This window comes from Rutidosis leptorrhynchoides, chromosome 10 (assembly GCF_046630445.1).
Source record: "Rutidosis leptorrhynchoides isolate AG116_Rl617_1_P2 chromosome 10, CSIRO_AGI_Rlap_v1, whole genome shotgun sequence".
Taxonomy (NCBI): domain Eukaryota; kingdom Viridiplantae; phylum Streptophyta; class Magnoliopsida; order Asterales; family Asteraceae; genus Rutidosis; species Rutidosis leptorrhynchoides.
The window spans coordinates 148,659,204-148,673,083 of NC_092342.1; the positions used below are offsets into that span (position 1 = coordinate 148,659,204).

A 13,880-nucleotide genomic window follows, 5' to 3' on the forward strand; every position below is an offset into this window, starting at 1 on the left:
TAACAAACTTTAAAGATAGATTTATAAATATGTAAGAGTCATAATCAGGAGAGAAGCACTTTTTCGGGGGAAATAATTTTTTTTTTAAATTTTGGCGTTTTTAAAAAAAATTTTCCAGACATCAAAATTAGGTAAAAATATGAACATTTAAAAAAGACACTTTGTGACGAATATTATTATTTTGATGGTAAAACGCACGAAGAAAAAATAAAAACATTCAATGCATTGAATGTTTTGATTCTGAGTTTATTTGCATCGTTTTGTTTTCATCTTGTGTGAAGTGTTTTTTTCGAAATTTAGCCTGATTTAGAGTTTAGGGTTTAGTGTTTTGAGTTTAGTCCCTAAACCCAAAACCATAAACTCTAAACCGTTCGTGTTAAAATATTCAATCTAAACCCTAATTTCTAAACCTAAAACCCTAATTTTTAAACCCTAATAGCTAAAGCCTAATTTTTAACCCACCTGATTTCTAAACTTTAATTTCTAACCCCTTAAAAAACTCAGAATCAAAACATTCAATGCATTGAATGTTTTCATTTTTTTTTCTTCGAGCGTTTTACCGCCAAAATAATAACATTCATCGCAAAGTGTCTTTTTTAAATGTTCATATTTTCATATGATATTGATGTCTGAAATTTTTTTTTTCTTCCAAAAAAGCGAAAAAAAATTACTTCCATTCACTTCCTCCCAAAAAGTGCTTCCCTCTTGATTAAATCGCAATTACATAAAAAGTTATTAATTGACAACTCTAATATCGATTGTAACAAAATTATACTCGTATTATTTAAATTTTTTTTACCATTAACCTTAAGAACTATCTTTAAAAAGTATCTTTAATTACTTTAACTTATATATAACCAACTCATCAACTAGTATCACTTACTACCTCCGTCTCATTCCAATAGGCTATTATTCTATTTTGGGCTGTCCCATTTTAATAGTTCACTTCTATAAATAGAAAGAAAAGAAGATATTTTATTGGTGGATTTGGAGAGAGAAGATATTTCATTGGTGGAGAAATGAAGTTAGTGGGATTTCCTAAAACTGCGTGTTTTTTGTCTGTGGACTATTGGAATGAGACGGAGGTAGTATCATTTATGCTTGATAAAAGTTTTTGAATAATAATTATTAGGACTATCATTAAACAATCTATTTGTTATAGATTTATTAATTAATAGATTAATCATTAGAGAAAGATAAAGATCAAATGTTAATGATTAATGATTAATGATTAATGATATTAATGATATTAATTATATTAATGGTATAAATGATAAATGATTAAAGATTAAAGTTAAAGACTAAAGATAAAGATAATAAGAAAAATTATATTATATAATTAATTAGATAATTAAATTTACAAGAAAATATCTTTGATTGAAAAAGTGAAAACGATTAACCGAAATTACTGACTCTTTCTTCTCCGAGAGAAACTGATTTCTTTTTCTCTCTCTAAAATTTGTCAATGGTGAATCAGAACTAATATTCAGCTTTATCCTCCGAATCTACTCAACTATATACATACATACATACATTCATCTGTATCTATCTATATCATTATCATTATTCACCACAACGTCTCTGGTAATTTCTTCAAAACCCTAACTATTGCGCGCTACTTATCATCATTATTTTAATTTGTTTTCTGTTCGCATTTATTTACATATATACTACATTCGTTACATTTATTGCGTTCCGTTTACGCTATTTTCAGTTGCATTTATTGATTTCCGTTGTATCTCATTGGTTCAGATCCGTCCTGATTTCATTAAATTATGTGAATTTTGTCGTCACTTGTACAATTGTGTATATTTTAGGTTATAAATTCGTCCTCTGATTGTAATTGTAGGTTGATCTGATCATATATCTGCTGGCATTTGGTTATCGAACTCAATTGCGCAATCTGAGGCTGATTCGTTGTTCGATTTAGTTCTGCTGATTTTTTGGTTTTGACTACACCACAATTTGCAATTTGATTTTATGATAGTAGATGACTTCATTTGCATATGATATGTCAACCTTATGTAATTTTTGGAAATAATAATAAGGTGAAACTGTAGTTTTAGGTAGTGCCTGTGAAAGCTAAGGATATGAGAAGGCACTTGGTGAAAAAACTTTGTTTCATTTTTGGTCCTAAACTGCCAAGGATATGGTTAATCTTGTGTGGAGTTAGTGTTTTTGTTCTTATTGTTTTGTCGAATTCATCTTCAAGTTCTCTCGATTCTGTCACGGTGACTGCGAAACCGGACATTTATGCTAACTACCGAAGAATAAAAGAACAAGCAGTGAATGACTATTTGGAATTAACTAGTTTATCATTAGGAGTTAGTGACTTGAAGGAACTTAGGCTTTGTGGAAAAGAAAGGGAACACTATGTGCCATGCTACAACGTGTCTGCAAATCTGTTAACTAGTTTTAATAATGGTGAGGAGTTTGATAGGCATTGCGAAGTATCACAAGGCGATTTTTCATATTGTTTGGTTCGCCCTCCAAAAGACTATAAAACACCCTTGAGTTGGCCTGTTGGTAGAGATGTTATATGGAATGAGAATGTGAAGATAACGAAAGACCAATTCCTTTCTTCCGGGAGCATGACGAAAAGGTAAGGTTTTTAATGTAAAGTTACATGTATAGATGAATCTCAGATATCTTAACTTTTTTTCTTCATTAACATATATTCACTTTCCTAACATCAACACTGTTAGCAACCAATGAGTTGGGAACCCTAAAGATCTAAAAGACAACACTTATCATTTAACTTTTGAACATATGAGTTGGGAACCCTAAAAATCTAAAAAGCAACACCAACCCAAACACAAAAACATACACAAACCTCTTAACTAACCGACACTTTACAAAATTTGAGATTTAATCACTTTCCTTTTAACATTTTCCCCTAAATCTTGTTTTAGGTTAATGCTAATGGAAGAGAACCAAATTTCTTTTCACTCAGATGATGGATTGATGTTTGATGGCGTCAAAGATTACTCCCACCAAGTTGCAGAGATGATAGGACTTGGGAGTGATATCGAGTTCCATCAAGCTGGTGTAAGTCTGACACATATACTTTACAGCTTTCCCCTTTTTTATTTATTTATTTTTTATTTTTAAATTATTGATTACTTTATTGGTAGAGGCTGATCTTATGATGCCCACTAGATTTCATCCATTAGATCAGTATTTTATGCTTATAGATTTCTTCAGTGAATGTTGTCACCTCTTAAAGGGGAAAAGAATTAACTAACTTATAATTTGGGTCTAATACATGTAAATGCTGTCAACAGGTGCGCACGGTACTTGATATTGGTTGTGGGTTTGGTAGCTTTGGGGCTCATTTGCTATCACTGAAACTAATGACTGTCTGTATGGCTGCGTATGAACAAACTGGTAGCCAAGTGCAGATATCACTCGAAAGAGGTCTTCCAGCAATAATTGGCAACTTCAATTCCAGGCAGCTTCCATTTCCATCATTGTCATATGGCATGGTTCACTGTGCCGAGTGTGGTATTTTGTGGGATGATAAAGGTACTTATATTCAATGGTTTATTAAACTTATTCTACTGACAAATGTTATTTGTCTTGAAAAAATAGAGCCTTTGATGGTTATTATGGTGTCTTGTAGACATGAAAGGTGTCTTGTATTGTAATCATTCACTTATTTTGGTGGTTATTATGGCTCTTCCATCTTGATGTTATTGTTTCTTTTTCTAGATCTTCCGGATTGTCGTGATAATTAGTTGTTAGAGTATAAAAATCTATTTCCGAGTGTACAAATCTCTATAATTAGTGTAACATTTTAGTTTCTTTCTTCCTTATTTTTGTTTCATGATTCAGATGGGTTATTACTTATTGAAGCGGATCGGATACTTAAGCCTGGAGGATACTTTGTTTTACATGGAAGTTCATTGAGTACAAAGAAGGGAAGCATGGCTAGCCCAATTGAAGAATTCGCCCGTAAAATCTGTTGGACATTCATAGCTCAGCAAGAAGAAACTTTCATCTGGCAGAAAACCATTGATGCACAATGTTACTCATCTAGGTGAGGCTAGTAGTTGCACATATACCAGTAAAATTGATAAATTTAGCTAATATGAAAGTGGGTTGAATGGGTCAAAATTCTCCCAAACTGTACTCACACTGCATAAAACCTCCGAAATTGTTTCCGTTCAAATATTAGATTATTGGTGTAAAAATATAGATTTTAATCCTACTTATAGCATAAATAAATTCTCTATATAAAATTCAAGATAAAAAGATAAAGCAGCGTTTATGAGCTGGCCTGACGTGACACGTTTTGCACTTTTACCACCTACAGTGACACGTATCTACCTTTTTAATTACATTCTCATAGAACGTACATCCCACCTTTTATATATCATTATCTTCTGATATCTTTGTTGAATTCTATTCTGTTCTCAATTTTAGTGTGCAGGGCGCAATTTCCCCTTGTAGAGAAGAAAGGGATGATTTTCAGTCTTATTATCAACCACTTGCACATTGTGTGGGAGGGACTACCAGCAAACGATGGGTACCCATTCAGAACATGTCTTCCAGTTCTCAAATAACTCCAGCTGAGCTCGAAATTTATGGAAAGTATTATCCTTTTTGTTAATACATATCTGTTTTATAAGCATAATGTTGATAATGTTGATGTTTACATACATTTGTCTCTGCAGGAATCCAACAGGATGAGTTATACGAGGACTTTGTATCTTCGTTATCAGCATTAAGGAATTACTGGTCGTTGCTTACACCCTTGATTTTTTCGGATCATCCTAAAAGGCCAGGTGATGAAGATCCATTACCTCCATATAATATGGTAAGAAATGTGATGGACATGAATGCACGTTACGGTGGTTTCAATGCTGCGTTTCTGGAAGAAGGAAAAGCAGTTTGGGTGATGAATGTTGTGCCTATCAGAGCTCGAAATACACTCCCAGTAATACTCGATCAAGGTTTTGCTGGTGTTATGCATGATTGGTAAGGAGTTGACAAAACTGATATTTTGTGTTCATGTTTTGTGGAATTTATACTCGAGATAACTTAGTTACAATCCTCTGCTAATTTAACTGATGGAGTTTTTCTTCCAGACTATTTAGAGTAAAAAAGTTTTTTTACATTATTCATTACAATGTACGAGTATCACAAGTCAATCTTACTTGAGTGACCTTCTGGTAATAACTCAAAACTCGCAATGTTTTACACACTCCTATCTGGGATGGGGAGTGTCTCTGAGCTGAAGTTCTTCATAAAAAAAAATAAAAAAATATCTGCATAGTATAACTAGGTTGTGTCAGCTTGTGATTCTCTCTTTAGGTTTACAAATGGTGCTTCGATCATCACTGTTGTGTATTTTTCTGACCAATAATTGTCCGTTGGAAGTTTTTTCCGTGCCTCTGTTCATGGTGCTATGAAAGCATTATTATCATAGATGTGTACCTGTTTGGGGATATTATAAATAATACGATACCATGCAACTTCTAGATGGCTTTCCAACATTTAATGATCTAAATATATATCGTAAGATGTTTTCTAAGTATTGGAAACAATCTGTTTGTATCCACTTGCTTATATATGCACTGTATTTAACTGTAGGTGTGAACCGTTTCCCACTTATCCACGGACATATGATATGCTTCACGGGAATGGGCTCCTTTCGTACCTTATGACAGAACGATGCAGCATCACAAAATTACTTTTGGAGATGGACCGTATACTACGCCCCGAGGTACCGATACCCATTTAAGCTATCTACATTCAATGTTCTTATGTGTCTTATATGGTGTGTGAAGATGACAAAAGAGACAGATGTGGGTCTGCATTTTCTTTTTAAAGATTGTTAGATGGACCGACGAAATAAATAAAACATGTCAAGTAGGCAGGATATATTCTGCCAAAGAGGTAAAATAAAAATTCAGCTATAAGAGAACATGTCAGAACAGTGTCCTGAGTCCCTGATGTTATTTTTAAGCATTGAACTTTCTTTAAATAATTTTAGAAATATCAGAATCTCACTACTCGGGGAGTACTCGGTCAGGATTTTTTACGGTTACTCGACAATTCTGGTAGTGCTAGGATGTTGACCAAGTTTCACCTTGACCAATTTTGATCGAGTTTTGACCGATTACGATTTAGCTTTGGCTAATTTTTTGTTTAATTCGGAGTTTTACCCGATTTTCTAAGTAATCTTGAGTTTTGACCGAGTTTGATCAAGTTAGACTGAGTTTAACCAAGTTTGACCGAGTTTAATTACTCGGCTCGGAGCTCTCAAAAAACCAAGTACTCGGCGAGTATATCCGAGTTCTGCAACCTTTGATTATTAGAAATACTAATGGAAGATAATAATTCTTTCATAATCGACACTTTTGTTTAGTATTTATGGAAAATCTAAAAACAATTTGGACAAAACTTGTTGTGGGTTAACATAAACCTTTTGGCTCATCTAAAAAGTTACTTTTTCGTTCAGGGATGGGTGGTTCTTTCTGATGATGTGGGGTCCATAGAGAAGGCACGTATGATTGCTACACAAATACGATGGGAGGCAAGAGTCATTGATCTTGAAAATGGTAGTGACCAAAGAATACTTGTCTGCCAAAAGCCGTTTTTAAGAAAATGAGCCTGCAGTTATTCAAGGCCTAGTGTTCCTTGGACCGTCTGATGTTAAAAACTCTGGTAATAGTCTCCATCCATCACATAGTTCTTCTATACATATATGCATTAATTCACAATAATTCAATTTTATTATCTGTATGAACAAAATTAAAATATTATTCTTTGTAGACGGCTGTACCTTTTGTAGATAAACAAAAGAAGCTTGAGACCTTAACCAAAGCACTTGCAAGCTGTAGATGAGAGAGAGAGAGAGTTTTGCTGCCACGTTTTCTCAAGTGATTTTTTCATTATCTTATCTAAAACTTACTCAGATGATAAACTGTATTTATTCGTTGATATTAAATTACTGTCGTCTTCCCTTTTATGATCATTCTTGTAACCTGAATCACGTACATTTTGTATTGAACAGTATCACTTGAGAGAATAGTTAAACCGGACCGGTCACTTTGTTCCGTGTTATGACAATTTGCCTGACGCACCCACCCCAGCGGAAGCGAGGATATAATTTGTTTGAGACAAACTTGCGAAAAATAATAGAAAGCAAATAAAGTAACTGATAACACGACGATTTAACGTGGTTCGGCAAACCCTGCTTACGTTCACCCCAAGAGTCTTCTTTATTCTTATAATATAAAAGAACCCGGTACAAGAAAAAGTACACTATGAATTAACCCAAACCCAAGCCCCTTAGATTTTAGTATAAAATCTAAGTTTCCCGTACACTCTTTTACACTCCTTACAAGAATAAAATTCTCGACCTCGCAAAGAAACACACTCCGTTGATATTATCGATCAACTATATTTACTACATTTGTGATACTTTGATCCTCCCTTGGATCACTTGATCCCTTTCTCTGGATACATATAAATCTCTCCATGGACACCTATTTATAATCTTGCATACATGTGTGTTAAGTACATGTAAACTAGAAACATATAAATGGCTACTATCCATTTTTGACTTGTAAATACTTGCACATGTAAAAGCTCCATGTGAAACCAAATACCATTCTAACACACATGTATTTCATGCATTCCATATTCAACATAATGTGAGTCACCTATTGACTACCGTCCAACAATCTCCACCTTGACGAACATTTATCTTCTCCGTCACCGAAAATACTAACACCTAGTACTTTCACCATTGACCTACTTACCACCACTGCACACACCTTGAATCACCTTGGTCCTGAACCTCGATTCAAATAAAACCTGCCAATAACCATGTGCAGCTGACCCCGTCAACTTACCCGGTTGACTCCGGAGAGGAGTCTCGAATCACCTCTCCTACCACAGTAGGATTTTCCTTCTCACCATCGTCTACCTTAGTCAAACATGTCCCAACATGTTCCCAACCTGTTCCCGCGTGCACGCTTTCAAAACCTTCGAGACACGAGTATATTTTGTACTCACCACCAGACGATATAAACCCTCATACTTCTCTCGCTTCATCAAAACCTTCACACCACGTGTGATTTTCATAACTCCACCTACGACCAAATAACCGTATCCTTGAGAATCCAACACGCATAAGGAAATTAGATTCTTGCACATCCTTGGTGTGTACGCCACACCACCAAGAGCGTAAGCAACTCCGTGAAACAGTTTTATTTTCACCATGCAAACACCCTTAACATCACATGTTGAACCATCACCTAAAGTCAGCACCCCGCTTTCTTTAACATAAGCTTATCAAAATAAGCTTCCTTGGAACACACATGCATCGTACAACCAGAATCTAAAATCCATTCATCTTGAGCAGAAGTAGAACTTTTGGAGATTGTGAGAACATCTCCCAAATTAACCGGTTCACTGCAGCCGATGAACCCCCAGATTTACCTTCACCATTCTTCTAGAGTGGACAGTCCTTCCTTAATGACCCCACTCATGACATTTGAAGCACTGGATACCCTTCACGCCGTCTCCTGACCTAGACCTACTGTTATCACTAGATCTCTTCTTGGCAAACCTTCCCCTTCCATGACCAACCATAGCAAACCCATGCTTAAAAATGGTCACTGGATCTTCGTCTCTTATCCTGTGATAAGATTACCGGTACTACATCCTCCATCTTTACAGTAGCCTTTCCGTAAAGAATAGTAGTGACCAAAATATCATACGAACTGGGAAGAGTGGCAAGAAGAATAAGGGTCTTATCTTCTTCCTCAACATAAACCTCAACTTTTGCAAGTTGATACACCAGACCATTAAACACGTTCAAGTGTTCAACGATTCCAATCGTCGTCCGTCATCTGAAATGGCTCCTCCACCTTAAATTGCATACCGCCGTTTCTCGCCATCTCCAAATAAAAACTATTCGATAAACCTGGATACGCTCTGATACCACTTGTTATGACAATTTACCTGACGCACCCACCCCAGCGGAAGCGAGGATATAATTTGTTTGAGACAAACTTGTGAGAAATAATAGAAAACAAATAAAGTAACTGATAACACGACAATTTAACGTGGTTCGGCAAACCCTGCCTACGTCCACCCCAAGAGTCTCCTTTATTCTTATAATATAAAAGAACCCGGTACAAGAAAAAGTACACTCTGAGTTAAACCCAAACCCAAGCCCCTTAGATTTTAGTATAAAATCTAAGTTTGCCGTACACTCTTTTACACTCCTTACAAGAATAAAACTCTCGACCTCACAAAGAAACACACTCCATTGATATTATCGATCAACTATATTTACTACATTTGTGATACTTTGATCCTCCCTTGGATCACTTGATCCCTTCCTCTGGGTACATGTAAATCTCTCCATGGACACCTATTTATAATCTTGCATACATGTGTGTTAGGTACATGTAAACTAGAAACATATAAATAGCTACCATCCATTTTTGACTTGTAAATACTTGCACATGTAAAAGCTCCATGTGAAACCAAATATCATTCTAACACACGTGTATTTCATGCATTCCATATTCAACATAATGTGAGTCACCTATGTTGACTACCGTCCAACATTCCGTTATCATTTTAGTTGGACCTTTTGTTTCAAGATATGTTATAATTAGATTGTTAATCCTCAATGCACATTATTTTCGGCGAACAACTCTTAACACAATCAAAGTTTGTGAGTTATAGTAACACACTAACACGTAACTCGTATAATCTGACGTGATTACAAATGTCATAACTAGTGGTAATGTAGATTACTAAATTAAATAGATTACACTTGTTTGCACAGTATTTTGGAGATCCGGATTTCTGTCCAATATGAGAAACCATGTTATAAACATTGAAAAATTGAGGTCCATACTATGAAACAAATATTAAATCTTGATTGTGTTTTAACATTTTGATAGGAGGAAAAATAACCGACGAGTTTGAGTTTTGATGCAAGGAAAAATGGATTCATATTTTAGAATGGGCTATTGCAGTAAAAAGAAAACGTTTAGATTCATTAATTTGGGAGACTTGTATTCATTTCATTATATCTTCGACTTTCTCAATATACAAAACCATTTCTACTCTGTGTTACTATTGCAAGCGAGGTAAAGGCAAGTATTTGGAATCACTTTGTGTTATTCCTCCCTGGTGATTCCAAATACTGTGTTACTATTTATATCGTAAACTATAAATAAATAAATATCAATATATTAATATTTTTTTTTTTGAAAGGCAAATATTTGGAATCAGTGACGGGGGAATAACCCATCCACCCAATCATGAAGGGTAGACGGAAACCCTAACCGCATTACAGGGACTTGATCCTTAAACCATCCCGAAGGGTAGACGGAGCAGGCCGAAATCATGAAATACGGGTGAGTAAAACCTCCCGGGGGTCACATCAAAATTTTGGTAAATACCCTGGAACGATTTTAGGAGGACTCGAACTTGAGGTTTTGGTTGTAACGCTAGGCCACAAGGGTGGGTACGTTATTATAATAATATATTAATATTAATTAATTAATATATGAAGGAAAAAGTAAAGTGTTATATAACTATATAAGTAGTGTAAATGAAGCAAAATGCATGTAAATGGAAAGTAGAAATTAACATTTTCCCATAGAGCCGGATCTAATGATATATTACGAGGTTGTTTGGGATTGCGATTTGATTGAGATTTTTTGATTATTGCGATTTGAAAACTTAAAAGATCAAATAATTGTGTTTGGCAAATACTTATATAAAATTGATTGTTTGCGTTAGTAAGCCACCAAAACGCAGTTTTGAATAAGTAACCTCACCTATACTGCAAGAAAAGGGAATTTTGAATTATCACACTTGTACCATATATGCCCTTTATACCTTAATGGATAAAATTGGATAAATGGTCTAGAATCGTTTATGATTACAGTTCATTTATCTACGATTTTCTTTTAAATTCATTGTTATATATTTAGTTGTTTATTGTTTACTAATGTTTATTAATACGGAGTAATTTGATATTTTAACATACTACGTATATGATAACAGTTTGTACAGTTAATAAAATTTTGTTTTTTTATATAAAATTGAATTGATATACTTTATTATTTTAAAGTATGTCCCATTTGGTAATTTTACATGTTAGGTTATCAAATAATCGGATTTTTCCAAACACTAAAAAATTGATTATTATTTTTTTTAACAGAAAAAAAATTGATTAAATCCAACAGTATAATTAAATCCAAACACCATTCAACATAATCACGTTTTAATACAGCTGATTATTTGATTCTGATTATGTAAAACGCATAATCTATACTTTCTATTAAATTGCTAAAAGGATGATGTCATCATAACTCTATTTTAACTCATCATTTGACACATGTCATCTTCACAATAATCATGGTGATGTCATTAATATTTTAATAACTTAAATAAGTAAATAAAATAATTTAGGAAGTGATTATTACCATAATTAAAAAACTAAATTTCTAAATCTATCATTTTTTTTCTTGAGATATTAAAATTTAATTTTAAAATGAGACTTACACTCCCTAAACTTAAAAAAATCTACTAATTTCGTTTTGAAATATTAAAATAAGCATAACGTTGTGTAGTATAATTTTGTTTTTTTAGTGCAAGTGCTATTAAAGCCATTGATTTTTCGCTTTGTTTGACATTTGTCTTTTAAATTTTCATATGAGAATATTTATCGAAAGTTTGATAGGTCATGTGTTGTACATTTAATTTATATCTCTAAAATGATGATGTCATAAATAAATCTTATTTAAACTTAGAAAAATTCATAAATAAAAGAGAAAAATTTAAACCCCTATGATGATGTCATTAAAATAATTACTTGTATTTAATAAAAAAAATTAACATGTTAATTGTATAATATATGAAGCATAATGTACAACTTTATGATAATACCATATGTACAATATTTGAGACATTATTTAGAACCTTATGATAAAACACATGCATGACTATATGTATAAACTTTAAAACAAATAATACAATCTTTTACAAAATACCCCATAATAATTATAATGATAATTATTATTATTCAAACGTGAGTTCTCTTTACGGGATTAATTACGTTATATATGTATACGAAATACATGTTTAATAAAAGATGTAGTGTATGCTTTTATGACAAGAAAAATAGTAATTGTGATGAAAATTACTCTATTTTAACTCATCATTTGACACATGTCATCTTCACAATAATCATGGTGATGTCATTAATATTTTAATAACTTAAATAAATAAATAAAATAATTTAGGAAGTGATTATTACCATACTTAAAATACCAAATTTCTAAATCTATCATTTTTTTCTTGAGATATTAAAATTTAATTTTAAAATGAGACTTACACTCCCTAAACTTAAAAAAATCTACAAATTTTGTTTTGAAATATTAAAATAAGCATAACGTTGTGTAGTATGATTTTGTTTTTTTAGTGCAAGTGCTATTAAAGCCATTGATTTTTCGCTTTGTTTGACATTTGTCTTTTAAATTTTCATATGAGAATATTTATCAAAAGTTTGATAGGTCATGTGTTGTACATTTAATTTATATCTCTAAAATGATGATGTCATAAATAAATCTTATTTAAACTTAGAAAAATTCATAAATAAAAGAGAAAAATTTAAACCCCTATGATGATGTCATTAAAATAATTACTTGTATTTAATAAAAAAAATTAACATGTTAATTGTATAATATATGAAGCATAATGTACAACTTTATGATAATACCATATGTATTTGAGACATTATTTAGAACCTTATGATAAAACACATGCATGATTATATGTATAAACTTTAAAACAAATAATACAATCTTTTACAAAATACCCCATAATAATTATAATGATAATTATTATTATTCAAAGGTGAGTTCTCTTTACGGGATTAATTACGTTATATATGTATACGAAATACATGTTTAATGAAAGATGTAGTGTATGCTTTTATGACAAGGAAAATAGTAATTGTGATGAAAATTACTATATTTTAACTCATCATTTGACACATGTCATCTTCACAATAATCATGGTGATGTCATTAATATTTTAATAACTTAAATAAATAAATAAAATAATTTAGGAAGTGATTATTACCATAATTAAAAAACCAAATTTCTAAATCTATCATTTTTTTCTTGAGATATTAAAATTTAATTTTAAAATGAGACTTACACTCCCTAAACTTAAAAAAATCTACAAATTTCGTTTTGAAATATTAAAATAAGCATAACGTTGTGTAGTATGATTTTGTTTTTTTAGTGCAAGTGCTATTAAAGCCATTGATTTTTCGCTTTGTTTGACATTTATCTTTTAAATTTTCATATGAGAATATTTATCAAAAGTTTGATAGGTCATGTGTTGTACATTTAATTTATATCTCTAAAATGATGATGTCATAAATAAATCTTATTTAAACTTAGAAAAATTCATAAATAAAAGAGAAAAATTTAAACCCCTATGATGATGTCATTAAAATAATTACTCGCATTTAATAAAAAAATTAACATGTTAATTGTATAATATATGAAACATAATGTACAACTTTATGATAATACTATATGTACAATATTTGAGACATTATTTAGAACCTTATGATAAAACACATGCATGACTATATGTATAAACTTTAAAACAAATAATACAATCTTTTACAAAATACCCCATAATAATTATAATGATAATTATTATTATTCAAACGTGAGTTCTCTTTACGGGATTAATTACGTTATATATGTATACGAAATATATGTTTAATAAAAGATGTAGTGTATGCTTTTATGACAAGGAAAATAGTAATTGTGATGAAAATTGGAAGATTGTGGTGAAAGAATAAATGTAGTTCA

General features: G+C 32.0%; 1 protein-coding gene across 2 annotated transcripts; it reads left to right on the plus strand.

Annotated features, from left to right (window-relative positions):
* The first annotated feature begins 1,433 nt into the window (after positions 1 to 1,433).
* LOC139871548 (probable methyltransferase PMT5) lies at positions 1,434 to 6,866 on the plus strand. 2 transcript variants are annotated; one of them, XR_011766671.1, is made up of 10 exons: positions 1,434 to 1,584; positions 1,850 to 2,602; positions 2,913 to 3,048; positions 3,285 to 3,525; positions 3,835 to 4,039; positions 4,426 to 4,588; positions 4,676 to 4,980; positions 5,596 to 5,728; positions 6,467 to 6,672; positions 6,781 to 6,866. XR_011766671.1 is itself a non-coding variant. In XM_071859255.1 (9 exons), the coding sequence occupies exons 2-9, from the start codon at positions 2,091 to 2,093 to the stop codon at positions 6,614 to 6,616; spliced, it is 1,845 nt and encodes a 614-aa protein (XP_071715356.1). In that variant the 5' UTR covers positions 1,434 to 1,584; positions 1,850 to 2,090; the 3' UTR covers positions 6,617 to 6,767. The 2 variants fall into 2 exon arrangements, 1 of the variants encoding a protein (XP_071715356.1); XM_071859255.1 differs by lacking the exon at positions 6,781 to 6,866 and having other exon boundaries at positions 6,467 to 6,767.
* The last annotated feature ends 7,014 nt before the right edge of the window (positions 6,867 to 13,880 follow it).

Bases quoted from the DNA above. Each gene is read 5' to 3' on its own strand.
- LOC139871548 (XM_071859255.1), top strand. From the start codon at position 2,091: ATGAGAAGGCACTTGGTGAAAAAACTTTGTTTCATTTTTGGTCCTAAA. The intron at 2,603-2,912 runs GTAAGGTTTTTA...ATCTTGTTTTAG, and splicing joins TCCGGGAGCATGACGAAAAG to GTTAATGCTAATGGAAGAGA. The intron at 3,526-3,834 runs GTACTTATATTC...TTCATGATTCAG, and splicing joins TATTTTGTGGGATGATAAAG to ATGGGTTATTACTTATTGAA.